The following is a 27,878-nucleotide window of genomic DNA, read 5'->3' on the forward strand; positions in this document are numbered from 1 at the left end:
ACAATTTCACGTCTTGGGTTCTGAGCGCTTCTAGACCTCAGTTCATAAAACACTATCAGTTTTAGGGTTAAGACTAATAGAGCAGAGCCTTGGAGTCAGTATTACTGTATAATTGGCAGCCTCGTCAGTGTGATCAAATCCTGATATTTCCTACATCCAGAGATTTTATTTATTTATTTTTTTTAAGGTCAGTGTGAAATCAGTGTCGTCATTTTGTGCTCCGTTTCTTTTCTGCCTCACGTGTCGGGATGTTGCTTGGTATGATGGATATTGTACGATGGCTCTCGCGATAGAAGACTGGGATGTTCCCTACTGTGAAAAAAAGATAAAGGAAGATGATGTAGCTCTCAGAGAGACTTTGCCTTGCTGCTGGCTCTTCCTTTTTTTTTTTTTTTCCTTCCACCACCCAGATTAACTGCCATTATAAAAGCGCAGCATGCAGAGAGCACTTTATATGACTCAAACTGTAAAATGGCACAGCAGTACAGCTCGGCTCTTTCGCATAGCGGAGGTCTTAAAGCACACTGTTCAGCCACTGTTAAAGGCTCCACTGTAAACACTGAAGATCAGATGCGGTTTCAGTGCAAGTCGGTGCTATTAACGGGAATTTCGTCATGTTGCTTCTTCTTTTTGGGAGCTTTCACACTGGCGGATTAGTCGGAAACAGAGCACGGTTCTCATGAAAAATGTGATGCGCGCGCACACACACAGGTGTGGTGGCTGGGTCCCATCAGAGCGTCACTCCACCCTTCACCAGAGGGCAGGTAGCTCTTGCCAAGCATCAGAGTTTTCTTGACTAGCGGCTTCGGCTCACACACGCCTGCTAATTAATCACAGCTGCGCCATTTAGCTCTTAAAATGTGATTTGAGGTGTCAAAGATCAAACATGCAGAGGTTTGTTAACAGCCCCAAGGTTTGCATGCACGTGTGTGCACATGTGTATGTGTGTGTTGTAATTGCTAGGTGATGGATTTTACAGAGATTTGAACCTCTTCTTACATCAAGTGCTAAGAAAAGTCTCTCGGTCCAGAGCGTTGTTTTGACACGAGCTTTCAGAAAGGTTACACAAATCATCAAAGCGACTTTCGGCTCCAACATGTTTGCTCGGCTTTTGCGCCCAAGGCCACCGACGTCCTCTCTCCCTTTAAATCCTCTCCTCTTCCTCACCGCCATAATCCACAATTAAGGTGAAAAGCAGACCTCGTGGATGCCGCGGCTTTCGCCTGTCATATTTTTAGAATTATAGCTACCAGCCATGCAAATCGTGGCATGGAAATTGTAGGTCTCAGAAGAATTCGAGGTGGCATGTTTTATTAAAAGGTTGTCAACAAATGAGCAGGGAGGCTTGTTCGAGACCTCGAGGCTCCTTGTATTCTGCTGAGCCAGATCAAGTATTATCAGAAACCTGCAATTACATGTAAAATTGAAATTATTTGTTGTCAGCGCTGCTGTTTCACAACGCTCTCCTGTGATACATTTGCATATGCAAATGGCTTAAGCGCTTTATTAAAGATGTTTAATATCGTCAGGTTGAACTCGGCGCTGAGGTGACCTATCCGGCAGAGGTTTTTTCCTCCCATAAGGATAAATATCTTGCTGAAGATCAGCTTTGCTCTATCTCCAGAGACGTAGGATCTGGCAGTGTTGTATTAATTAAAGAGCAGTGACTTGTGAAGCCTTTCTCCTGAATCTTTCCGAGGACAAATGAGACTTAAACAAGAAAGATCATATTTACTCGTATGTGAAAATGAAATGAATCGAGAGTAAAAGATCAGTGAGATCCGACTCTAAGCGGAATAGAAGAGACCTATTAAAACCTATTATATATATATATATATATATATATATATGTGTATGTATATATATATATATATATATATATATATATATATATATATATATATATATATATATATATATATATATGTGTGTGTGTATATATATATATATATATAATATGAGATTGTAGACTTTTCTTATTGAAATATTATAGTGTTTCATATAGTTCTTCTCTTTTATTGGAAGATATGAGACATAAATAGATGAAATAGATAGGAAATGGATTTTTTTATCAATGATGCAATTTCAAAAAAAAGAATTGTAACTGGTTTTAAGTATGTCTTAATCGCAGTGGGGTACATGGTGGTGGAAGCAGGACATGAAAGCATTTCATTTTATCTTGCCTTTATATGTTAAATCTTTTAGTTTGGGCTTAATTGTGTCAATTTTTAGCTTCCTCTACGTTGAGGGTAATTCAGGGCCTGCAAGATTTCGGCTGTACCTGTAGATGTGAAATTCCTGCAAGAAGGCAAGGTTTCTCTTAAGGTCTATCTGGACAAGGATTACTTACACCGGATGACGTCTGTAATAACTTATTTTCACGTGATAAAACTCGGACGGAGATCAGATTAATGTGTGAAGCGACGGGTTTCCTGCAGGTTGTTCCGTCTATAAACCCAGCTGCATCACACATGCTCGTATTATCATGTTTATGTATTTGGCAGCATCTCAAGTTGAATCAGAAACATGCAGCGTAACACCTGCTTATTCATTTACTGCTTGAATAATTTTTTTTTTTTTTTTAACGTGAACATAAAGTGGCTTTATTCCTGAAGCTGATGTTATAACAGCCCCTTTTTGTAATCAGCCTTTGGAGCTCTTGTGATAGATATTATTTTTGTGCTTTTGCTAATGGGCTCCAAAATGTAGGAAACATCGAGATATAGCATCGAGATATATATGAGCTGTAAACAGGTACGTTGTTTGTGACTCTATACATCCATCAAAGTCTCCCACATTGTTTCATGATTTGGGAAGTGGACGCGTATGTTAGGTGAATAAAAAAAACTTTTTTTTTCAATACAAGAGACATCATCTAGCTGCGAAATTACCAACGTATCTAACTGGATGGGAATAAAATGATAATTCAGTTGGTCTGTGAGTTTTTTAGATGAGAAAAGGAGAAAAACATAGCGGATATAAAACCATGCAAACGACAGAATTACACCTGGACCCGATGTAAATATAATCCCGTCTGAATAGGGCTTTAGCGTTCTGTTTAGAAAGATCAGTCATAGATAATCCGTGACAGACAGATGCGCTGGGTGGAAGATAGTGTTTGCACACAGCACATAAATTCTACCTTCGTACATTTCACAATAGTTTCTATATAAGGTGGAAGGAATCGTTGTAATGCACACTGAAACATGATTCGATTCAATAAAGCGCTTTTAACAATGGACCTTGTCCCGAAGCAGTGGTATAAAGACAGAAGAAATTTTTTTAATTTGTATTTATCCGCAGTGAGAAAGCCAGAGGCAACGGTGGCGAGGAAAAAATCCCCGAGACGTTAAAAAAGTGAACGTGTGGTCAGTCAGGTTTAAGAAAATCTACTACATGTAATCATCGACATGTGATTTTATTGCTGATACGAAACTATGTTTTTAATCCCTAGATTGAATTATATATTTAATATTAACATCAATCTGTTACAATTCGGTGACATCTCATGAGGATGTTGCTGCTGATGGGAATTATAACTATAGTATTAAATTTAGGATTTTAAGTCGTGTATATTAGAATAGTTCAGTGGTAATGTTTCTGATGTAAAACACCAGCGTTGTTGGTTTGAGTCTCAACTCGGTGTTTTTTATTCAATAGTGTTCATGTTAATCAGTTCAGTTACAAGGAACTGATATATGAATTTGAATGAAGTAAATTCTTCCTTCCATCCATCCATCCATCCATCAATTTTGTATGCCCCTTTTCCTACTGGGTTGTGAGGAACCTGGAGCCAATCACAGGAGACTCAGGGCACAAGGCAGAGTACTACCTGGACTTGATGCCAGGTTATCCCAGGGTACAATCATATACACATACACACACACACACACACACAACAGATAGTTTAGAAATGCCAGTCAGCCTACAACACATGTCTTTGGACTGGAGGAGGATTCTGGAGTAACTGGAGAAAACCCCCGAGGAACAGTGAGAACATGCAAACTCCACACACACACACACAGTGGAAACGGGAATCGAACCCCATCCCTGGAGATCTGAGGAAAGCGTGCTAACAACCAAGTGTACTCAATTCAGCCCTGACTCTATCAGTGTGGAGTGAATATATATTTCTGTGACATACATTGCTGTACAGTACACAGTGTTTTCCATCTCCTGCACCTGATACAGGGTGCAATAGTGAGAAGGGTCCAGCAACCAAATAAAATGTGGTCATCCATGGTCTTCTGGTGCTCCCTTTCCAATTATGGGGCTGACAAATGAAGCACAGCAACAGATGGGCTACATCGCTAATTGAACATCTACAAAGTGACCTATATGGTAGGTGATAAAATGGCCAGTGAGTGTATAATTGCATCCAGCTGGCTTGTTCGATTTTTTTTTTTGTCATTTAAACCCCCATCCCTCTCACGTTTCTTTTTAAATGCAATGACTATTTGGAGCACAGACATATATGCATAAATATAAACAATTTTGACTGATGTGCTCTGGATGAAAAAAAAAAAGTCTCTCACGTCTCCTGACTGACGTGCATAAATACAGTTAATGAATAAATACATCGATAATATTGTGAATGCACTGCCAGGTGTTGTATTTTATGTGGATGGAGGCTCACCTGCCGTTCTAATCAATGCGGCTGAAATGACCTCTCATGCAAATGGTGTGAGATGTTTGCCCTCAAATATTCACACAAAGCTTTAGAAGATTATGTTCTAATTGGTGCTGGAACCATCTGGCTGAGCTCCAGCATATCAATTACTTTCACTGCTTTTCTAAACTAATAGAACATAATTACTATTCTTTTGCTCTCATTAATAGGATGCCGAACACCGGCACAATGGCAGCAACTGTAGCGGTGCGGCTCTTGGAAGTTATTTCAGAGATAAAAGTCTGCGGAGTCTGTGGTGATTTTTCATTTTCGCTCGCTCTCGCTCTCTTTCTCTCCTGCTATGAGTGGCAGTGTCACAGATCCACATGCCTGTGGTGCATCGTGCAGCAAATCAAATATGACAGCGAGGGCTGTAGACATCATGGCGAATGTGAGGAGACAGAGCTACTGTACACACACACACACACACGCACACACACACACACATACAAATAGCCTGGGGCTTAATTGAACAGCACTGCCTGTGGTGTGAACATCTCTGCAGAAAAGTAAGTGGAATTAGTAAACATGTAGAATGTCATCAGAACAAAATTATGGGAGAAATTTCCAGACTTTACAGTTTTCTTTACAGTTGTTGGAATAGAAGCCACAATATCTACTCTAATACACAGCTTTGGATCTGCTCATGTGCGTGTTTTTATTTCCTGCTCTACTTCCACTCAGGAAAAGCTGTTAATTAGCTGATTAGTTGAATCGTGTTGGGAGAAGGGAAAACATTCGAACGTGCTCCTGGAGGGGCTTCTCTACAAACAGGGATGGAACCTGTGAGCTGCTTGCTTTTTAGTGGCCATGATTCTGGAAGTAAATTTCTCAACATTTCCCCTTTTCTTCGTTCCTGTTTTCTCCTCAGTTTGTTCACTTCCTAGTTTCTGGCCACCGGCAAAGCTCTTCCTTATCATTACCATCTGATTCATACATAAGCTCACAGACAGTCTTGAATCTCTGGTGCTGTGGAATGATCCAGTGGATCGATCATAGTTAAATCCACTAAAACAAACCAGCTAGCTAGACGATGGAATTCAAGCTTATAAAAAAAAAAGGAAATAAAATGTAGATAATTAAGATTATGTATTGTTTTTGTGCATTTTTTTGCTGGAAGTGTTTTATATATATTTTGTGTTTTTTTTAGTTACTCAGTATGTATTTCCGTTTGTAATATAGCATTCTAGCTTTGCTATGCTACATTTTCGGTTGCTGCCAAATTCATCCTAGCAGCCTGGCGAACAACATTACCGTGTGAAGTTTCATTACAGGCTTTATCATACCTTTATACCGAGTATCAGAGAGTGTTAGATAGCACCAGCCTGCTGCAACATTAGCTAAGTTCATAAATTAGTTAAGCAGACTCTGCTATGAAGTGATTTCTCCCTGCGTGTCCTCTCCGCAGCCCTAAACCGGCTTGTCATATACGAGAGAAAGAAAGCGAGAGACACCAGTATGTGCTGTGATTACTGTTTCCATGGTTACGGCAGCTGTGTCTCATTGGTGGATCTGGCTTTTAAGGATCGTAGGTGACCACCTTTTTTCATAAATACAAAAAGAACAGATATCGATTTGAAGCAGTGTTTAAGGGTGCATTAGGTAAGATTAGTCCATTTTTTCCCCAAGACAAGCTCTCTAATGGTTAAGATGAATAATTTGAATAAGTTACATTTGAACTCATTGAGCCCACCCTCACATTCCTGGCAATGTTCACAAAAAACGCTGACCCCAGGATCCACTGTGGCCTGTAGAGCAGAGACTCTGTAAAGTGAATAACAAGAGGCCTAACACATGCTAGCGCTTCAGAACGGAAGTCTTACAGGTTTTCTTAGCCAATGAATCCTTTTATCTGGACATTATGACTTAATCCATTATTTTCGAGCATGTTCTAGATCTTGTTTAGACATTTCATACCATTAAAAAAGAACCAAAAATTACACCTTTAACAAACTTCTAGCTGACAATGTGTCAATCATATGAGGTTTGCATGTTAACACTAATAATCATATTTGCAATGACATAAATGCACAGTGTTTTACTCATTAGTTGAACTTACTGGTATTCATTAAAGAGCTGCAAATATCTGTACGTAATTCTGCAAACTATAGGCCAAATCAGATATAGCATCACAGGAAACCAACAGCGTCAATTATTAGTTCCTTTCGTTTATTGAATCAGCCTCAGGCCATGTCGTCCTTCTTGTCTTGGTTGACTCTACATTTGACTGCAACGTTGATGTTCTCATCTGGCAAAGTCACTGTCTCCTGACACATCAAGTCTTTAAATAATTGACATTGTGAATTGCCAGAGCTACAAGGACATTCAGTTTTGTCTGGCGTAGATTATAACAATCTCCATCAATCTCCATGCGCTGTTCCGCTTCTGCACCAGCTGGATCTTGCTATCTCCCTCCTAACTCTGGGATCTAGGACTAGGATGTGTCTTTTTAACTAATAAACCACCCTGACTTTGAGTAAGAAGCATCAATGTAAATAAATTCTTAAAAAGAGTGAAAGACTGTTGACTTCCTCGAGATAATAACACACAAGTCATGGTTTCTGGTTTACAGCCAGAACAAAACACTCTGCTCTTATCAGAAATATTGACTTTGTTGGTTTCTTTGGAACGGCACATTTCTTTATTCAAAACAATCTACGGGATTTGGAGGGAAAAAAAATTAAGCTTTTTGATTACAGCCAGATTCTGCATTTCAGTCATTTTCTACATCGTATCTGCTAAATCACAAAAATGACAATGTGTCCTACATTCAGGTCATTATTTAACTGCAGGAACAGGTTAGTGTACAGATGTTCTCATATCTGTGTGATTTCAACATCAAATTCTTAGTAAAATAAAACCTCACGTTTCACTGTATCGCTGGACTGAAGCTCTATGCTAGGCAACAGTGTGTCTGAAGCTCATTTTGCATCAGCCTGCTTTTTGTGTAGAATTATAGTCCTGATCATTTCCCCACTTCAGTAAAAGAGAGCTGTTCAAGCTGGGTAAATAAGCTGATTGGAGAGAAATGAAGGTCAGACAGGCTACAGGTGACACAATTCAGCTGTTTTGCTCTAGCCATCACTTGATTCCTCCTTTTTTTTTTTTTTTTAGAGGACTACAATCATATTGATCTCTCTGTCTCTCTCTCTCTCTCTCTCTCTCTCTCTCTCTCTCGCTCTCTCTCTCTCGCTCTCTCAAAAGAATCGGTGATGTTAGTTATCTATTAAACTACCTTCACATCACAGCTGTGATTTTAGCTTGAACATGACAACTACGATTTTCTCAGTTCTACGCAATTTAGCGGCAAATCCAATCGATTTGGACCAATCCTGTGACGTGTGTGTGGTGCGATATTTTTTTTAGTTCCCCACTACCATTAGTTCTCACCTGTAGTTGGTTCCCATTTACTGTTTGGTGTAAAAAAATAAATAAATGGTGCACTGTATAGCCATAAAGGTTTCCATTATCTTGTGATATCTTTCATTAAAGCTTAGAAGTGTCATTGGTATCTCTGGTGAGTGTTTTATATATGTACAGTTAGCTTGCTTTGCTAATTTGCCAAGGAAGTTAATACAAATCCTACTACCTAGCATACATTAAACAACCAGTTTTCACATTTCAATAGTTAGCTAAACAAATCTGGCTAAATGTTTTTGGACACCTTTGTCGCTATACTTTTACAAGAGACTATGTGCAGTATCCTTTAAAAGCTCTAAAGTGAAAGGCAGAAAATATTAATCAAGGTTTAAGGTGTTGTGCATTCTGAGATACTTCTCTGCTCACCACGGCTGTACAGAGTGGTTATTAGAGTCACTGTAGCCTTCCTGTCAGCCCTGACCATGCTGACCACTCTCCTTTCACCTCTCTTATCCACAAGCTGTTTCCTCCCAATGATTCATTTCTCACTAGATGCTTTCCACACCATTATGTCTAAACGTTAGGGACCATTGTATTGACATTAGCAATTTCTGAAATATTCAAACCAGACAGTCCATGCCACGGTCACTGAGACCAAAATTTCCCGCTTTCTAGTATAAATGTAGGGTTAAGCCAAATGACCATTTTGTCTCCTATAAAAAGTGCAACACATTTCTAACCTTATTATAACAATGAATTGAAATGTGGAATCTTTTAGTTTAAGCAGTGATCCATTTATGCAAGATCATCTTTGCTTGTAACTGTTCCTAGTAGAGTATATGTGTGTATTTTAGCGCTCATACTATATCTGATGACTCAATGCTCAAGTGGTGCATCTGTACAAGCAGCAGGTGAATCGAGGTCATGAGAACTTCATTCAGTTCTCTAACATCAGAGATATTCTTCTGTATAGCCTACAGCAGAAAGTCAATCTAGAGGCCAACTGAGGCTCGTGCTTCATCAGCGCACACCCACATATGCAGAGAGCTGAGAGATGACACACAGACACACACACATACACACACACACCAAGCATGAATCGTTCACATTTCTCCTCTGGCACTATCAGCAAAACATATGCGTGAGTGTCATTCACCTAATGGGAACTGAAACACAGGCCGGGATTTGACTGCTTGCCGCTGAAAGCAGAGACGGAGCTGCAGATTTGTGCCTCTCAGTGCTGACAGCATGCCGGAGTCACACTATGCAATAACTGAGAGGTGACACACAACCCCAGTAGCTCAGTGCACAGCATGTCCCAGTGCCAGCATTTTGCTGTAGATGGCTTGTCTTTCACTGGAAACTAATGACAATCAGCATTTTTCACTAGAGCATTAAACACTATTTTCTTAGGAACGCCTGTACACTTACTTGTATACCTGCTTATTCATGCAGCCAAATACAAGTCAAACATCAGTTTTTGACAATGGCATGGACGTTGGGTTCAGACAGTTGTCTATAGTGTTAAGACATAATGGTGTGAAAAGCATCCAGTGAGAGATGAATCATTGGGAGGAAACTGATATAGGTGAAAGGAGAATGGCTTTAATAATGACTCTAATAACCACTCTGTACAGCCGTGGTGAGCAGAAAAGCATCTCCGAATGCAGCATTGATTAGTATTTTCACTGCCTTTCACTTCAGAGCTTTCAGAGAAAGGATAGACAAGTGCTAGTGAGATGAAGTTCTTGCCTACATTCTAAGACAAACACAAAGACAGACTCTCATCCACACTCCTCTTTTGACATCTTAGCTTCTTGTGGGCACCAAATGTAAGAGGGATAGGAATATCTGATAGCTTTGACTTTTTTCAAACCAACCTACAGCTCTTATTTTCTTGTTTGCTTTTAATGAAGTTTGTGTGTGAGTGTGTGTGTGTGTGTGGACACGCAGGACAGGTCTCATGACACTCTGTCACTGTGGTGCAGTGAATCTCTCAGTGTGCAGGTTTGATGTGGTGCAGCAGAGTATGCTTAATAATTCATCCTCTTAGCAGAAGTGAACAGGGGAGCCTCTAACCACTGGCCTTTCTTACACACAAACACACACACATACACATACATAAATGTGAATGATGTGCAACTCTTATGTGTCTATACAGCTTTTGATCACTAACTCTGTGTGTGTGTGTTGGCTTTAGTGAAGCTGTGGAACTTCATGAAAGCCAATCATAGCTATAAACCCTTGACTCATATTACACACCTTCAAGGCATATCAAGTAATATTGTCTACTGTGCTGCGAGCAGCAAGAATGAGTCAGTGTGTGACTGCTGCTTGTCACTGCACTCTGACTGATGTGAAGGTAGAGAAGACCTATAGAGGGTTGTGTGTGTGTCAGTGTGTGTGTGTGTGTGTGTTTGTTTCTGTTGTTCCTGTTAATTCTGTATACTCAAATTTATATAATGTTCCATAATGCACTGAGTGAGCAGACTGCTCATGCCTCATAGACAATGGTTCAGCCTGACAACAAGAAATATTTTTATTCCATTGGCTATGGAATAAAAAAATACATATCTTTTGTCCAAAGTTATTCAAGCACATCACATCATTCTCCACTAATGTACTAATGTATTTTCCAACTGCATGGTGTTTATCTGACGCAGCATTGCAGTCGTGGACAGACAGTTTACTGTTACAATTTTACATTCTAATACGAATAACTGATTCATATATAACACACACTTGGTGTGTTATTCCAGCAGATGTAGTAGTTTGCTGATGATGCATGAAGTGAAACTTGTGCGTTTATTACACGTATAAATAAAAAGATGTCATGGCAAACAGAAATCGATCAGAAAACGGAGAAAAGTACCGGAGAAAATGAAGAAATTATAGCTAAGTGAAAGTGTAATTAATCTGCAACCTGTAATTAATGTCATAATCTTTGACATATAATTAATATGTCATAATTTTTGACATGTAATTAATGGGTTATAATCTGACATGTAATTAATAGGTTATAATCTGTGACATGTAATTAATCGGTTATAATCTGTGACATGTAATTAATATATCATAATCTGCAAGTCTGTAACCAAACCATGAACTTCACAAAAGTATAACATTTAATTGACATCAAATTTACTCAAGTAATAAAAAATAAGCAGTACTGAAGAGGATTTTTTTGTTTTAAAGCAACTCCTGCATTTTGCCTGAAAACATCATTCACTCTCTCGCAATGTTGCAGCATTTAGCATTAAGTAGAATGTGACTTATTAATTGTGGAATTCATGCTTGCCTAATCTGGCATTAGCAAACAAAAAACAAAGGCTAACGCAGTCAAAAATAATCAGTCAATTATTGTTGTAAATTAGCTAAACTTACTAGCTACATGCTTTTTAAAATTAGATTAAGTTTGTTCTTTAGGGAGGCAAAAAGGGATTTGAAATGAGTCTTTGGTTACTCCAGCATACTGAAACCTTTTCCTGAGGCAGGGCCTGAAGTGCTAATCCTCAGGTTCAACACTGCAGTCTAGCGGTTTATCCATCTTCAGACAGCTACGAATAGCTGTAGTGCATCATGTAGCATGAGAAGGTCACTGCAGCTGATGAATTGACACTTTACACTGATGAACTTGATTGGATGCTAAACTGAGCCCATTGCACTGATGTATAGCGTATAGCCGTTTGGGGGGGGAGAAGAGATCTTCATGATTTGTAATGAGTAGGTCTAAATAAAAATGTAAGCGGCAAAGTTGTAAAAAGGCGTAAAGTTTTTTTTTGTTTGTTGTCTCTTGGAGATGTTATTCGAATCCAGTAACACTCAAGTAAAGTATAAATACGGCAGAATAATACTTATGTCTAGTAAACAAAGCCACAATAATGTTCTGTGAGATATATTTATTGACATGCTAGCACTAAGATATCAGATGAGATTAGACAAATTATTATTCATTAATCATTATTTCTAAAGCAAAATGACAAGATTTTTATAAGTAGTGATTATTTTTTATAAACTTGTCATTTTTCTTATAATGATATAATAATGATATAATAAATTTTTTTTTGATTTTTGAAAAATTTTTCAAAAAAAAAAATTTTTTTTTGTCTAATCTCACCTGTTTTCTGCATTACTAATGAATTTGTTTAATGTTTGGAATGATGATAATTACTGATCTTGCATCTAATTATACTCAAACATGATAGAGGTAAATGTGAGTGGCATGGTGGTTGTGGGTTCGATTCCTGCCTCTGTCTTGTGTGTGTGTCCTGTGTGTCTTCTCATGCTCCAGGGGTTTCCTCTGGGTGCTCAGTCCAAAGACATGCTTTGAAGACTGATTGACATCTTTAAAATGTGTGTGAATGGGTGCGTGATTGTGCCCTGTGATGAGTTGGTACCCCGTCCACGGTGTTCCCCGTCTCATGCCTTGAGTCTCATGCGATAGGCTCCAGGCTTCCTGTGACTCTGTGGAGGATATGCAGTACAATAAATGTATGCATGGATTCCTGGATTAGGAATGAATTGTGTAACATTCCTGACCATTTACTGATGGCATGTATGCAGCTTTCACTTTGAAAAACGTTTTGTGCTTTTCCTTTAGAAATGAGTAATTGTTAGGGTGTTAGGGTGTAATATACTCCTGGATCAAGTCAAACGATAGAAAGCAATATCATCTTTGAGTTCTGAGCATTATGATGTTCACATTTATATCAAATATTTGGCACCACGACAGTGTAAACATGTGGGCTGTGGTATGTGCTGGCTTAGTGGTTAAGGTGGTGGACAGTTGATTGGATGGTTGTGAGTTTAATCCCAGCTCCACCAAGCTGCCTCTACTGGCTCCTTGAAGATACCCTCAACCCTCAATTACTTAATTGTATAAATGCAATAAAAAATGTAAGTTATTCTGAATAAGGGTGTTTCCCAATTGTAACAAATTTGATTTGCCTCAGTTTAATTCAATTTCGATTCAATTCAGTTTATTAGTATAGCGCCTTTTACAATGGACATTGTCTCAAAGCAGCTTTATAAAAGTAGAGAAACAGAGAAAAGAGAAAAAAATTATTAAATTATTAAACTATATTTTCCCTGTTTTATCCCTAATGAGGAAATCGGTAGTGACAGTGGCAAGGAATAATTCCTTGCTGTCACAAGCTGACAGATGTAATGGCAGATCTGTGACGGTGTGAAAGTCCCCAAATGGAAGTTTACAATAATATATAAAGACCTGAATGTGTTTGTGTATTCGATGCGTGTTATATTAAAACTCACGGTTTATGTTGGTGGATTTGTATACTGTATAAAGAAGCAGTCCAGTGTTCATGATGTTTGTGGCATTAGTTTGAGCATGATTGTCCTCTGGAGAAACCAGTCGATGTTCAGTACAGAGTTGAGACTGGAGTCTGACTGCCAGGCATGCAGGGGTAGATTTATGCTGGCCAAAGGGCAGTGGGCACTGTGACCCCGCTGGAACGAGGTCTGTAACTACAGGTCATATTATTGCAGTAGACATGGAGGGATTTACCTGTAAACGTCCGTCACCCTGCTCCCTGTAGATGACGTCGATAAAAAGCACCATAAATCAACCTGGCCAGTTCTTCCACCTAATCCTGCAGTTAATACAGTGAGCCAATAAAAGCTGCTTCCTGCTCGACCGTTTTTATTAATCCAGCCCTGACAGTATGTACATGTGAGCACTTTTATTCCAGCGTGCTTTACATATTTTCCTGCATATCTTTTGTGCATGAGGATAATGAAAAGCTCAGTCCACAAGAGGGCAAGTCAGAGTTAAAACATCAGCCAGGTTTCCACATTAACCTCGAAAACGTTTTTTGGCAGCAGCTGTTTGGTGCAGATTTGTTGAGCTGCAAGATATTGTTCAAACACACACAAGATCTGGAAGCTTTTCTTTAAAACGACCAAATGTTGTACGCTTTTCTTGACAAGAAAATGAAAAACTTGTGTAAAGGTAATTACCATAGAGGCATCTGATCCTGAAGTTTCTGAAGATTAGTGTGTAGATTGTACTTTCAGGTGGTTTGTTAAGTGAGGAAGTTATGTGATTTTATTTCTCTTCCTTAACTCTTATTTACAGCTGAACTCAAGTTTATAAGTTTTAAAACATAAAGTAAATGACGTTGTTTTAGTCTCGAGTTGAAACAAAGCTTATCTGTAAGTTGAGGTGAACTTTCCTTTCTAAGTTTTATCTTGAAATGTTTTGCAGTGTACACCGTCAGCGCATGTAGCGTTACTATTTCTGCAGATTTTGTTTGTATTTTAACCGCAGCTTGAAGTCATTTTACTCATTTTTGAGTTCTGAGATGGCGTTTCGGCGCTCAGCTGCATAGCTCTCACTGCCTTTTCAGGTGTGCACATGTGAATCTGCTCTGAAAGCTCACCATCGTATCAAATGTCTTCTCCTGAAGGAAGTGTGAGGAAGTGTCTTTTCAAGTTCACACAGTGCTGATTCAGCTCTATTAATTCTTTGATATTTTTTTTTTGTGATAAATTCCCTTGGATCGAATTGTTGATTCTTTTATTTAAGAGGATTAGACGAGTCTTTCCGGGCTTTTAACCGAGTGACGAGCCCGTGTCCTACGCTCTACAGTGAATGCTGTTCGAATGGAATCCATCCAGCACATCTCATTCTCTCTCACTTTTTTATTTTATTCACCTTCTTTATTGGTTCATGCGGCTGTGTGGAGCGGGCCGCTCCGCTCAGAAACACATCCACCCTGCTGAATAACTACCTTCGCTTATTAGTGAGCTACTGTGCAATGGTGTGTGTCTCCTCCACTCAGCACAGAGCGTGTGTTCTGACGTGTGGTGTCGGGCCTCAGACTCGGCTCAGTCCACATTCAGAGGCTGTGAGGTGTACAGGGACAGCGGTGAACAGGTCAGGTCAGAGGAACCGTGTATAAGCGTGCCGAAGCCCTGATTATGGACCTGACACACTTTCAATCACATACCCGATTCCTTGGAAATTGCAGAAAGGCCACCTCCGAGCATTTTATAGAGTACAATGCACCTGGCGCAGATTAGTTACTCAACATGTAGAGGGGAAAAAAGCGTATAGTTTTCAAAGAATGCCTGCAACAGGGGTAATGAAAATGGACCAAATCTCTATTTGCTTCTGCAATATACACAGCCATGGAATGACATTAAAAAAAAAATCCCTGTTGGGATGTAGAGGTTGATGTGTGTGCTTGTGTGTTTGTGTGTTTGCTTTAGCGTGTGTGTGTGTGTGTGTGTGCAGCAGTAGTGGAATGGAGCAGGACATAACTGACACACTTCATACTGAGAAGAAATGTACTATAACAATATATAAACTATAATAATAATAATAATAATAATAATAATTTAATGGTATTACAATAAAAATAGAAAATAATATATTATTAATAATACTACTACTATGTTTACTACTAATAATGAAAACAACAATTATTATTTATTTATTTATTTATTTATTTATTTTGTTGTTGAATAACATTAAGTAATCTACAATCATCAGTTAAATATAAATATAAAATAGGAATGCAAAAAAAAAAAAACGTGTAAAATAAATAGCTTGGGTTATTTCCTTTATGAAATGACTGCAGTTTCAATAAGAGCTTTTGTCCCCCAAGCGTAACAGCAAAAAATAAATTATTACAACTCATGCAAGAGTACAAAAAGGTAATAATCAAATCCAGAGCTTGTGTTTCAGTCCCGTGTCCAGTTACAGTTTCAGTTTCATTAAAGGATTTTTTTTCCTCTATAAATCAATGAAACAGCCTAAAAACGTCAACTACGCTGAAGTAAGATAAAAAGATGATAGAAGCAAACTCGAACGCAGAGTTTAGAGGAAGTAAGACACCAGGAGCAGGCCTGCATGTGCTGAGTGAAGTGCTCAGGATGGGATATACAGCATTAAGAGATCAGCAACATACCGGAACTAAACAATTTAAGGCAGAGGTGTCTAATCTTATCCTGTGGCTGCAGGTTTTCATTCCCACCAATCAGGAACAGCCCATATTTAACACGTTGATCTCAGCCTTCAATCGACTATCAGGTGTGGCTCCTTTGTGGATAAGATAGAAGGCTTTAAATGTGATAAGCTGTACAGGCAGCCAATGTAAATGAAATAAGACCGGGGTAATATGACATTGTGGCACACAGAACTCTGTAATCTCACCGAAAACGAGTAATGAAGCGATCAAGCCGATACGAATCCATCCCCATTACAGATTTCCATCTCAACATATCAGCTTTCCCTTTTTACAGCTTCTGCCATTTCGTAGTGCCCATGAAGGGCCCTTCACCAATGAAAGCTCTTTAGTGTGCGTATGCAGGAGTGTAAAAAAAAAAAAGAAAAACACATGAGAGGGAGTTCAGATTAGAGCCGGCTCAATAATTATAGCTCTGCTATCAGTTCCACAGCAACACAACATAAAAAAAAAAAGAGCCCAGGCTGCTAATCATACGTCTCTAATGGAACATTTGGCAAAAATTGCGGTTAAATCACAGATTTGAAAAATACTCCGCTTTCATTAGCCAATAAAAATTCTAGTGACCAGGGTTGATTCAGTCTGAACACCTCTGATGTGAGCTAATGTGTTATAAAGCTTTGAAGTAGTTTTATGTGACAGCAATTACTTCAAGGGCTTTGGATGTGTGAAAAACAAACATAGCATGTTGTATAAATTTCAGGTTTGCATATTGATTTATTCCTAATAAATTGCGTATTATATTGTGTAAACTTGTATCAGTGACACTTGGTGTGATTTTTTTTTTTTTCTGGTAATAATATTTTGTAATTGAATCAGAGTCACTTATGTACTATACCATTGCACTTCTGTCTCCTCTGTTTCCATCTACTGTAATGTTATATCGCTTGCTCACAATGTCTGCAGACCTTTAAATCTTCACACGTGCCAGTTTATCAACACACCTTCATCCGTTCATCTTCAGTCACCGCTTCTCTCTGTGAAAGCCAATTGCATGATGTAATGAGAATGATTCTAATGTGCTGAGTATGATTATAACGTGCATTCTAAAGGTGTGTAGGGTGTTGTGTTGTGGGGAGGTTGGGAAGGGTCAAGGGTCAGGGGTCAGCTGTTTGTATAGCAGTATAGCGTTTAAGAGCTTTTCCACATTTCTCCACAGCGACCCTTACTGGGAGAGGCCAGCTAATGCCAGCTCGTGTTCAGCCACTAGGCCCAAGACACTTCACCTCGGAGGGCAACAACATACCTCATCACCATGGTAACTCCTCCCCTTCTCCCCTTTCTCAGTCCCGCCCACCGGTTAACCAAAGCCGATAGGATGTACACACACACACACACACACACATATTATAACATATAATAACAAAAGTGATCAAAATAAAAACGTGATTATATCTGTTTCTGTATTCAGTCTAAACATCAAGCTGTTAGAGATAGTATGTAAGGATAATAACACATGATGGAGCTTGCTGTTATACAGAGGTAATGTCTGCCTGGCGTCATGATGTGGCACAAGGCAGAAGCCGGATGCCCCTAGACTCCCTCAGTGCATTATTTTTGCATAACAGCAGTCTGGAGTGTTTTTCTGCTTATACCACAACCATTTGCCAACGTTTAATGAACTAGCCAACAGTCGATTTATTAATGAACGACACGTCACGCATTCGTGTTAGATTTAATGTTGTGGAACGTCCAAGAGACAAGTTAGTTCCTGTTCTCTTCTTTGTGAAAGCTGTGTCATTCTTCACATCTCTCTCTCTCTCTCTCTCTCTCTCTCACACACACACACTTTCTTTCTCTCATTCTCTCTCTTTCAATCTCTCTCTTTCACTCTCCTATACTCTCTCTCTCTTTCACTCTCCTATACTCTCTCTCTTTCTCTTTCACTCTCCTATACTCTCTCTCTTTCTCTTTCACTCTCCTATACTCTCTCTCTCTCTCTCTCTCTTATATTCTCTTTCATTCTTATACTCTCTTTTTCTTTCACTCTATTATACTCTCTCTCTCTCTCTTTCACTCTCTTATACTCTCTCTCTCTTTCTCTTTCACTCTCCTATACTCTCTCTCTCTCTCTCTCTCTCTCTTATATTCTCTTTCACTCTTATACTCTCTTTTTCTTTCACTCTCTTATACTCTCTCTCTCTCTCTTTCACTCTCTTATACTCTCTCTCTCTTTCTCTTTCACTCTCCTATACTCTCTCTCTCTCTCTCTCTCTCTCTCTTATATTCTCTTTCACTCTTATACTCTCTTTTTCTTTCACTCTATTATACTCTCTCTCTCTTTCACTCTTATACTCTCTTTTTCTTTCACTCTATTATACTCTCTCTCTCTTTCACTCTTATACTCTCTCTCTCTTTCACTCTCTTATACTCTCTCTCTTATACTCTCTCTTTCTCTTTCACTCTCTTATACTCTCTCTCTCTTTCACTCTCTTATACTCTCTCTCTCTTTCACTCTCTTATACTCTCTCTCTCTTTCACTCTCCTATACTCTCTCTCTTTCTCTTTCACTCTCCTATACTCTCTCTCTCTCTCTCTCTTATATTCTCTTTCACTCTTATACTCTCTCTCTCTCTTTCACTCTCTTATACTCTCTCTCTCTTTCACTCTTATACTCTCTTTTTCTTTCACTCTATTATACTCTCTCTCTCTTTCACTCTTATACTCTCTTTTTCTTTCACTCTATTTTACTCTCTCTTTCACTCTCTTATACTCTCTCTTATACTCTCTTTCTCTTTCACTCTCTTATACTCTCTCTCTCTTTCACTCTCTTATACTCTCTCTCTCTTATACTCTCTTTCTCTTTCACTCTCTTATACTCTCTCTTTCACTCTCTTATACTCTCTCTCTCTTTCACTCTCTTATACTCTCTCTCTCTTTCACTCTCTTATACTCTCTCTCTCTTATACTCTCTTTCTCTTTCACTCTCTTATACTCTCTCTTTCACTCTCTTATACTCTCTCTCTGTCTCTTTCACTCTTATACTCTTTCTCTTCTCTTTCACTCTCTTATACTCTCTCTCTTTTTTCACTCTCCTATATTCTCTGTCTTTTATTCTCTCTTTCACTCTCTTATACTCTCTCTCTCTCTCTCTTATACTCTCTCTCTCTCTCTTTCACTCTCTCTCTCTCTCTTTCACTCTCTTATACTCTCTCTCTTCTCTTTCACTCTTATACTCTCTTTTTCACTCTCTATATTCTCTGTCTTTTATTCTCTTTCACTCTCTTATACTCTCTCTCTCTCTCTCTCTCTCTCTCTCTCTCTCTCTCTCTCTTTCACTCTCTCTTATACTCTCTCTCTTTCACTCTCTTATACTCTCTCTCTCTTTCACTCTCTTATACTCTCTCTCTTTCACTCTCTTATACTCTCTCTCTCTCTCTTATACTCTCTCTCTTATACTCTCTCTTTCTCTTCACTCTCTTATACTCTCTTTCACTCTCTTATACTCTCTCTCTGTCTCTTTCACTCTTATACTCTTTCCCTTCTCTTTCACTCTCTTATACTCTCTCTCTTTTTTCACTCTCCTATATTCTCTGTCTTTTATTCTCTCTTTCACTCTCTTATACTCTCTCTCTCTCTCTTTCACTCTCCTATACTCTCTCTCTTTCTCTTTCACTCTCCTATACTCTCTCTCTCTCTCTCTCTCTTATATTCTCTTTCACTCTTATACTCTCTTTTTCTTTCACTCTATTATACTCTCTCTCTCTCTTTCACTCTCTTATACTCTCTCTCTCTTTCACTCTTATACTCTCTTTTTCTTTCACTCTATTATACTCTCTCTCTCTTTCACTCTTATACTCTCTCTCTCTTTCACTCTCTTATACTCTCTCTCTCTTTCACTCTCTTATACTCTCTCTCTCTTATACTCTCTCTTTCTCTTTCACTCTCTTATACTCTCTCTCTCTTTCACTCTCTTATACTCTCTCTCTCTTATACTCTCTCTTTCTCTTTCACTCTCTTATACTCTCTCTCTCTTTCACTCTCTTATACTCTCTCTCTCTTTCACTCTCTTATACTCTCTCTCTCTTTCACTCTCTTATACTCTCTCTCTCTTATACTCTCTTTCTCTTTCACTCTCTTATACTCTCTCTTTCACTCTCTTATACTCTCTCTCTGTCTCTTTCACTCTTATACTCTTTCTCTCTTTCACTCTCTTATACTCTCTCTCTTTTTTCACTCTCCTATATTCTCTGTCTTTTATTCTCTCTTTCACTCTCTTATACTCTCTCTCTCTCTCACTCTCTTATACTCTCTCTCTCTCTCTCTTTCACTCTCTTATACTCTCTCTCTCTTTCACTCTCTTATACTCTCTCTCTCTTTCACTCTCTTATACTCTCTCTCTCTTATACTCTCTTTCTCTTTCACTCTCTTATACTCTCTCTTTCACTCTCTTATACTCTCTCTCTGTCTCTTTCACTCTTATACTCTTTCTCTTCTCTTTCACTCTCTTATACTCTCTCTCTTTTTTCACTCTCCTATATTCTCTGTCTTTTATTCTCTCTTTCACTCTCTTATACTCTCTCTCTCTCTCTCTCTCTCTCTCTTTCACTCTCTTATACTCTCTCTCTCTCTCTTTCACTCTCTTATACTCTCTCTTTCACTCTCTTATACTCTCTCTCTCTTATACTCTCTCTTTCTCTTTCACTCTCTTATACTCTCTCTCTCTTTCACTCTCTTATACTCTCTCTCTCTTATACTCTCTCTTTCTCTTTCACTCTCTTATACTCTCTCTCTCTTTCACTCTCTTATACTCTCTCTCTCTTATACTCTCTCTTTCTCTTTCACTCTCTTATACTCTCTCTCTCTTTCACTCTCTTATACTCTCTCTCTCTTTCACTCTCTTATACTCTCTCTCTCTTTCACTCTCTTATACTCTCTCTCTCTTATACTCTCTTTCTCTTTCACTCTCTTATACTCTCTCTTTCACTCTCTTATACTCTCTCTCTGTCTCTTTCACTCTTATACTCTTTCTCTTCTCTTTCACTCTCTTATACTCTCTCTCTTTTTTCACTCTCCTATATTCTCTGTCTTTTATTCTCTCTTTCACTCTCTTATACTCTCTCTCTCTCTCTCTCTCTCTCTCTCTCTCTCTCTCTCTCTTTCACTCTCTTATACTCTCTCTCTCTCTTTCACTCTCTTATACTCTCTCTCTCTGTCTCTTTCACTCTCTTATACTCTCTCTCTCTCTCTTTCACTCTCTTATACTCTCTCTCTCTCTTTCACTCTCTTATACTCTCTCTCTGTCTCTTTCACTCTTATACGCTTTCTCTTTCTCTTTCACTCTCTTATACTCTCTCTCTTTTTTTCACTCTCCTATATTCTCTGTCTTTTATTCTCTCTTTCACTCTCTTATACTCTCTCTCTCTCTCTCTCTCTCTCTCTCTCTCTCTCTCTCTCTCTCTTTCACTCTCTTATACTCTCTCTCTCTCTCTTTCACTCTCTTATACTCTCTCTCTCTTTCACTCTCTTATACTCTCTCTCTCTTTCACTCTCTTATACTCTCTCTCTCTTATACTCTCTCTCTCTTATACTCTCTTTCTCTTTCACTCTCTTATACTCTCTCTTTCACTCTCTTATACTCTCTCTCTGTCTCTTTCACTCTTATACTCTTTCTCTTCTCTTTCACTCTCTTATACTCTCTCTCTTTTTTCACTCTCCTATATTCTCTGTCTTTTATTCTCTCTTTCACTCTCTTATACTCTCTCTCTCTCTCTCTCTTTCACTCTCTTATACTCTCTCTCTCTCTCTCTCTTTCACTCTCTTATACTCTCTCTTTCACTCTCTTATACTCTCTCTCTTCTCTTTCACTCTTATACTCTCTCTCTTTTTTCACTCTCCTATATTCTCTGTCTTTTTTCACTCTCCTATATTCCTCTGTCTTTTATTCTCTCTTTCACTCTCTTATACTCTCTCTCTCTCTCTCTCTCTCTCTCTCTCTCTCTCTCTCTTTCACTCTCTTATACTCTCTCTCTCTCTCTTTCACTCTCTTATACTCTCTCTCTCTCTCTCTCTCTCTCTCTTTCACTCTCTTATACTCTCTCTCTCTCTCTTTCACTCTCTTATACTCTCTCTCTCTCTCTCTCTCTCTTTCTCTTTCACTCTCTTATACTCTCTCTCTTTTTTTCACTCTCCTATATTCTCTGTCTTTTATTCTCTCTTTCACTCTCTTATACTCTCTCTCTGTCTCTTTCACTCTCTTATACTCTCTCTCTGTCTCTTTCACTCTCTTATACTCTCTCTCTCTTTCACTCTCTTATACTCTCTCTCTCTTTCACTCTCTTATACTCTCTCTCTCTTTCACTCTCTTATACTCTCTCTCTCTTATACTCTCTCTCTCTTTCACTCTCTTATACTCTCTCTCTTTTTTTCACTCTCCTATACTCTCTCTGTCTTTTATTCTCTCTTTCACTCTCATACTCTTTCTCTTTTTTTCACTCTCCTATACTCTCTCTGTCTTTTATTCTCTCTTTCACTCTCTTATACTCTCTCTCTCTCTCTTTCACTCTCTTATACTCTCTCTCTGTCTCTTTCACTCTTATACGCTTTCTCTTTCTCTTTCACTCTCTTATACTCTCTCTCTTTTTTTCACTCTCCTATACTCTCTCTGTCTTTTATTCTCTCTTTCACTCTCTTATACTCTCTCTCTCTCTTTCACTCTCTTATACTCTCTCTCTTTTTTTCACTCTCCTATACTCTCTGTCTTTTATTCTCTCTTTCACTCTCTTATACTCTCTCTCTCTCTCTTTCACTCTCTTATACTCTCTCTCTCTCTCTTTCACTCTCTTATACTCTCTCTCTGTCTCTTTCACTCTTATACTCTTTCTCTTTCACTCTCTTATACTCTCTCTCTTTTTTTCACTCTTATACTCTCTCTCTCTTTCACTCTCTTATACTCTCTCTCTGTCTCTTTCACTCTTATACTCTTTCTCTTTCTCTTTCACTCTCTTATACTCTCTCTTTTTTCACTCTCTTATACTCTCTCTCTCTTTCACTCTCTTATACTCTTTCTCTTTCTCTTTCACTCTCTTATACTCTCTCTCTCTCTTTCACTCTCTTATACTCTTTCTCTTTCACTCTCATACTCTCTCTCTTTTTTTCACTCTCCTATACTCTCTGTCTTTTATTCTCTCTTTCACTCTCTTATACTCTCTCTCTCTCTTTCACTCTCTTATACTCTCTCTCTCTCTTTCACTCTCTTATACTCTCTCTCTCTCTTTCACTCTCTTATACTCTCTCTCTTTTTTTCACTCTCTTATACTCTCTCTCTCTTTCACTCTCTTATACTCTCTCTCTCTCTTTCACTCTCTTATACTCTTTCTCTTTCTCTTTCACTCTCTTATACTCTCTCTCTTTTTTTCACTCTCCTATACTCTCTGTCTTTTATTCTCTCTTTCACTCTCTTATACTCTCTCTCTCTTTCTCTTTCACTCTCTTATACTCTCTCTCTCTCTTTCACTCTCTTATACTCTCTCTCTCTCTTTCACTCTCTTATACTCTCTCTCTGTCTCTTTCACTCTCTTATACTCTCTCTCTCTCTTTCACTCTCGTATACTCTCTCTCTCTCTTTCATTCTCTTATACTCTCTCTCTCTTTTTCACTCTCCTATACTCTCTCTGTCTCTTTTATTCTATCTTTCACTCTCTTATACTCTCTCTCTCTGTTTCACTCTTTATGCACACTCTCTCTCTTTTTTTCACTCTCCTATACTCTCTCTGTCTCTTTTATTCTCTCTTTCACTCTTATACTCTCTCTCTTTCATTCTCTTATACTCTCTCTCTCTTTCTCTTTCACTCTTATACTCTCTCTCTTTTTTTCACTCTCCTATACTCTCTCTGTCTCTTTTATTCTCTCTTTCACTCTCTTATACTCTCTCTCTCTCTTTCATTCTCTTATACTCTCTCTCTCTTTCTCTTTCACTCTCTTATACTCTCTCTCTCTTTCACTCTCTTATACTCTCTCTCTCTTTCATTCTCTTATACTCTCTCTCTCTTTCATTCTCTTATACTCTCTCTCTCTCTTTCACTCTCTTATACTCTCTCTCTCTCTTTCATTCTCTTATACTCTCTCTCTCTTTCTCTTTCACTCTTTTATACTCTCTCTCTCTTTCACTCTCTTATACTCTCTCTCTCTTTCACTCTCTTATACTCTCTCTCTCTCTCTCTCTCTCTTATACTCTCTCTCTTTCTCTTTCACTCTCTTATACTCTCTCTCTCTTTCACTCTTTTATACTCTCTCTCTCTTTCCCTCTCTTATACTCTCTCTTTCTCTTTCACTCTCCTATACTCTCTCTCTCCCTTTTATTCTCTCTTTCACTCTCTTATACTCTCTCTCTCTCTTTCACTCTCCTATACTCTCTCTGTCCCTTTTATTCTCTCTTTCACTCTCTTATACTCGCTCTCTTTGTTTCACTCACTTATACTCTCTCTCTTTTTTTCACTCTCCTATACTCTCTCTGTCCCTTTTATTCTCTCTTTCACTCTCTTATACTCCCTCTCTCTTTCACTCTCTTATACTCCCTCTTTCTCTTTCACTCTCCTATACTCTCTCTGTCCCTTTTATTCTCTCTTTCACTCTCTTATACTCTCTCTCTCTCTTTCATTCTCTTATACTCTCTCTCTCTTTCTCTTTCACTCTCTTATACTCTCTCTCTCTCTTTCATTCTCTTATACTCTCTCTCTCTTTCATTCTCTTATACTCTCTCTCTCTTTCTCTTTCACTCTCTTATACTCTCTCTCTCTTTCATTCTCTTATACTCTCTCTCTCTTTCATTCTCTTATACTCTCTCTCTCTCTTTCACTCTCTTATACTCTCTCTCTTTCATTCTCTTATACTCTCTTTCTCTTTCACTCTTTTATACTCTCTCTCTCTTTCACTCTCTTATACTCTCTCTCTCTTTCACTCTCTTATACTCTCTCTCTCTCTCTCTCTTATACTCTCTCTCTTTCTCTTTCACTCTCTTATACTCTCTCTCTCTTTCACTCTCTTATACTCTCTCTCTCTTTCACTCTCTTATACTCTCTCTGTCCCTTTTATTCTCTCTTTCACTCTCTTATACTCTCTCTCTCTTTCACTCTCCTATACTCTCTCTGTCCCTTTTATTCTCTCTTTCACTCTCTTATACTCTCTCTCTCTTTCACTCTCTTATACTCGCTCTCTTTGTTTCACTCTCTTATACTCTCTCTCTCTTTCACTCTCTTATACTCTCTTTCTCTTTCACTCTCTTATACTCGCTCTCTTTGTTTCACTCTCTTATACTCTCTCTCTCTTTCACTCTCTTATACTCTCTCTTTCTCTTTCACTCTCCTATACTCTCTCTGTCCCTTTTATTCTCTCTTTCACTCTCTTATACTCTCTCTTTCTCTTTCACTCTCCTATACTCTCTCTGTCCCTTTTATTCTCTCTTTCACTCTCTTGTACTCTCTCTCTCTTTCACTCTCCTATACTCTCTCTGTCTCTTTTATTCTCTCTTTCACTCTCTTATACTCTCTCTCTCTCTTTCATTCTCTTATACTCTCTCTCTCTCTCACTCTCTTATACTCTTTCTCTCTGTCTCTTTCACTCTCTTATACTCTCTCTTTCTCTTTCACTCTTTTATACTCTCTCTCTCTGTCTCTTTCACTCTCTTATACTCTCTCTCTCTCTTTCACTCTCTTATACTCTTTCTCTCTGTCTCTTTCACTCTCTTATACTCTCTCTTTCTCTTTCACTCTTTTATACTCTCTCTCTCTGTCTCTTTCACTCTCTTATACTCTCTCTCTCTCTTTCACTCTCTTATACTCTTTCTCTCTGTCTCTTTCACTCTCTTATACTCTCTCTTTCTCTTTCACTCTCTTATACTCTCTCTCTCTCTCTCTCTCTTATACTCTCTCTCTTTCTTTCACTCTCGTATACTTTCTCTCTCTCTCTTATATTCTCTCTTTCGTTCTCTTATACTCTTTCTCTCTTTCTTTTTCACTTTTCACACACACACACACACACACACGCACACACACACACACAAAGCGCAGTATGTCAATTCCGTGAGAAAACAGAGGAAACTAAAGTGGTATTGTGATTTAGAGTGCTCAAAACCAAGATTTCATTCATAAATGTTAAATAAATGTTTTTTTAGTCTTGCATTATGTAGCACATCTGCCAGACTCGTCCATGCGTATAAGCAGTTACTATAGAAACAATAACAGGTTAGAATGAGCATATTAATATTAACGTTCACGCTACAGTCTGAACTACCTGTACTGTTATATGAAGATAATTACACACCTTCTGACCAATCAGATGAAAGCATTCAGCTGCACTGTGGTGTAAGTGGAATAACACGACAGGTCGTGATGATATATGAAAATAACTCATTAATATTATCCTGTTGTTCATGTTGCAGCCGGAACTACATGCGCTGTTGTACAAAAATAATTCGCACCTTCTGACCAATCAGATTCGAGATATTGCTGAACATACCGTATATGACTGAGATCTTTATCCTACTTTCTTCTACAGACTGATGCTTGGCAGAAATCTATTCACTATGCAAGGGTTGATTTTTTTGTCACTTTCTCTCACACTAGACCACATTTACAGCATTCAGCATTTTCCTGTTTCTAATGCACTAAGAAGAGAGTAATTTATTTATTTTTTTATTAGAATGATTTGACATAAATCTAAAAACCCGACCCTGAGTCAGTGGCATTTTTAAAAGCAGAGTGAATAATTCTCCTCACATTTCACAAGGACACAGTTAATTGATCAAAAACAAGTATTATTGCTTCTGAGCAACAGCCGTTCAAGTGACTTATTCCACACCGAGGGAAATCCAATATGTAATAGGCTTATTAAGGCTAGTCTTATTGCTCAGAGAGCTGATAAACGATGGCCTTCTGCATAAAGACGTGGCACTTTACGCTCACTGATCTCTAACTCATAAAGATTACAGCAGAGCTTTGTGAGAAGTGACGTCGTTTCATATTCTCCAAGGAAATGCTATGTTTTATTTACGGCGTGTTTTATGTTTACGGAGCCTCAGCAGTACAGTAGAATCACACAGATTTGGGAATATTCAGTGCTGCTAAAACCCAGCACCGTTTGATGGATTGGTGAGGAATGAAAGCACAGGGGCATTGGGATTACTGTCACACTGACTAAAGAGGATTTATTTATCACTTTCACAAAAAGCCTCCTCTAATAGCTCATCATGGCGTGTATTTAGTATTATTAGTACTACCACCCTGTGCTCCTGATACACTAACTGCCACAGTGCATAACAGAGGATCTGCCTGTACTGTCATCAGTGCCTATCCCACTCTCTCATCATCTCTCTCTCTCTCTCTCTGTGTGTCTCTATCTATCACACAAAACACACACACACACTCAGCCAATCCACGCTTTAATGCTTTACATGTGGCATAATGCCACTAAACAGATTTTCACCTTTTATCCCTCTCTGAAAGCGTTCCAGTTAGCAAAAGCACAAGGCCAACACCGTCGCCAAGCTGCTAAACACCACATAAGCAGTGTGATATCCCTGGGTCAGAGATGAAACATCCTGTTTTTTTTTTTTGTTTTTTTTTTAAAGAAATCTGTATTTTATAGTAAATTTGTAATACGTGTATGACTATTACATCATTTAATCCTGCTCTCTTCATTTCTCTGTTCTCTTACAAAGGTGTTTAATTTAGGAATAAAAAGCCTTCATTTGTCACATGACCAGTACAGCAAGTTTTCTTTTTTTTCAGCTTGTTAGAAAGCGTTCCTGGAGCAGAGATGGTTTCAGAACCTAATACAGGCAGCTGGATGATGCTGGGGTTTGAACCCCTAACCTTCTGAGCAGTAACCCAGAGGTTTAGACCACTGAGCCACTACTATATAGT

General features: G+C 38.5%; 1 protein-coding gene across 4 annotated transcripts in view; it reads left to right on the forward strand.

The window, feature by feature from the left end:
* The window catches only part of LOC131359925 (neuronal PAS domain-containing protein 3), a 236,202-nt gene that overhangs the window by 42,574 nt on the left and 165,750 nt on the right, over positions 1-27,878 (forward strand). For 3 of the 4 annotated variants that reach the window (XM_058400072.1, XM_058400073.1, XM_058400074.1), the window contains exon 2: positions 17,177-17,275. The exons of the other annotated variant lie outside the window; for it this stretch is intronic. In XM_058400072.1, the coding sequence (XP_058256055.1) occupies positions 17,177-17,275 (99 nt within the window). The remainder of the gene's footprint in view (positions 1-17,176; positions 17,276-27,878) is intronic. 4 annotated transcript variants of the gene reach the window in all.

This window comes from Hemibagrus wyckioides, linkage group LG09, assembly GCF_019097595.1.
Source record: "Hemibagrus wyckioides isolate EC202008001 linkage group LG09, SWU_Hwy_1.0, whole genome shotgun sequence".
Lineage (NCBI taxonomy): Eukaryota > Metazoa > Chordata > Actinopteri > Siluriformes > Bagridae > Hemibagrus > Hemibagrus wyckioides.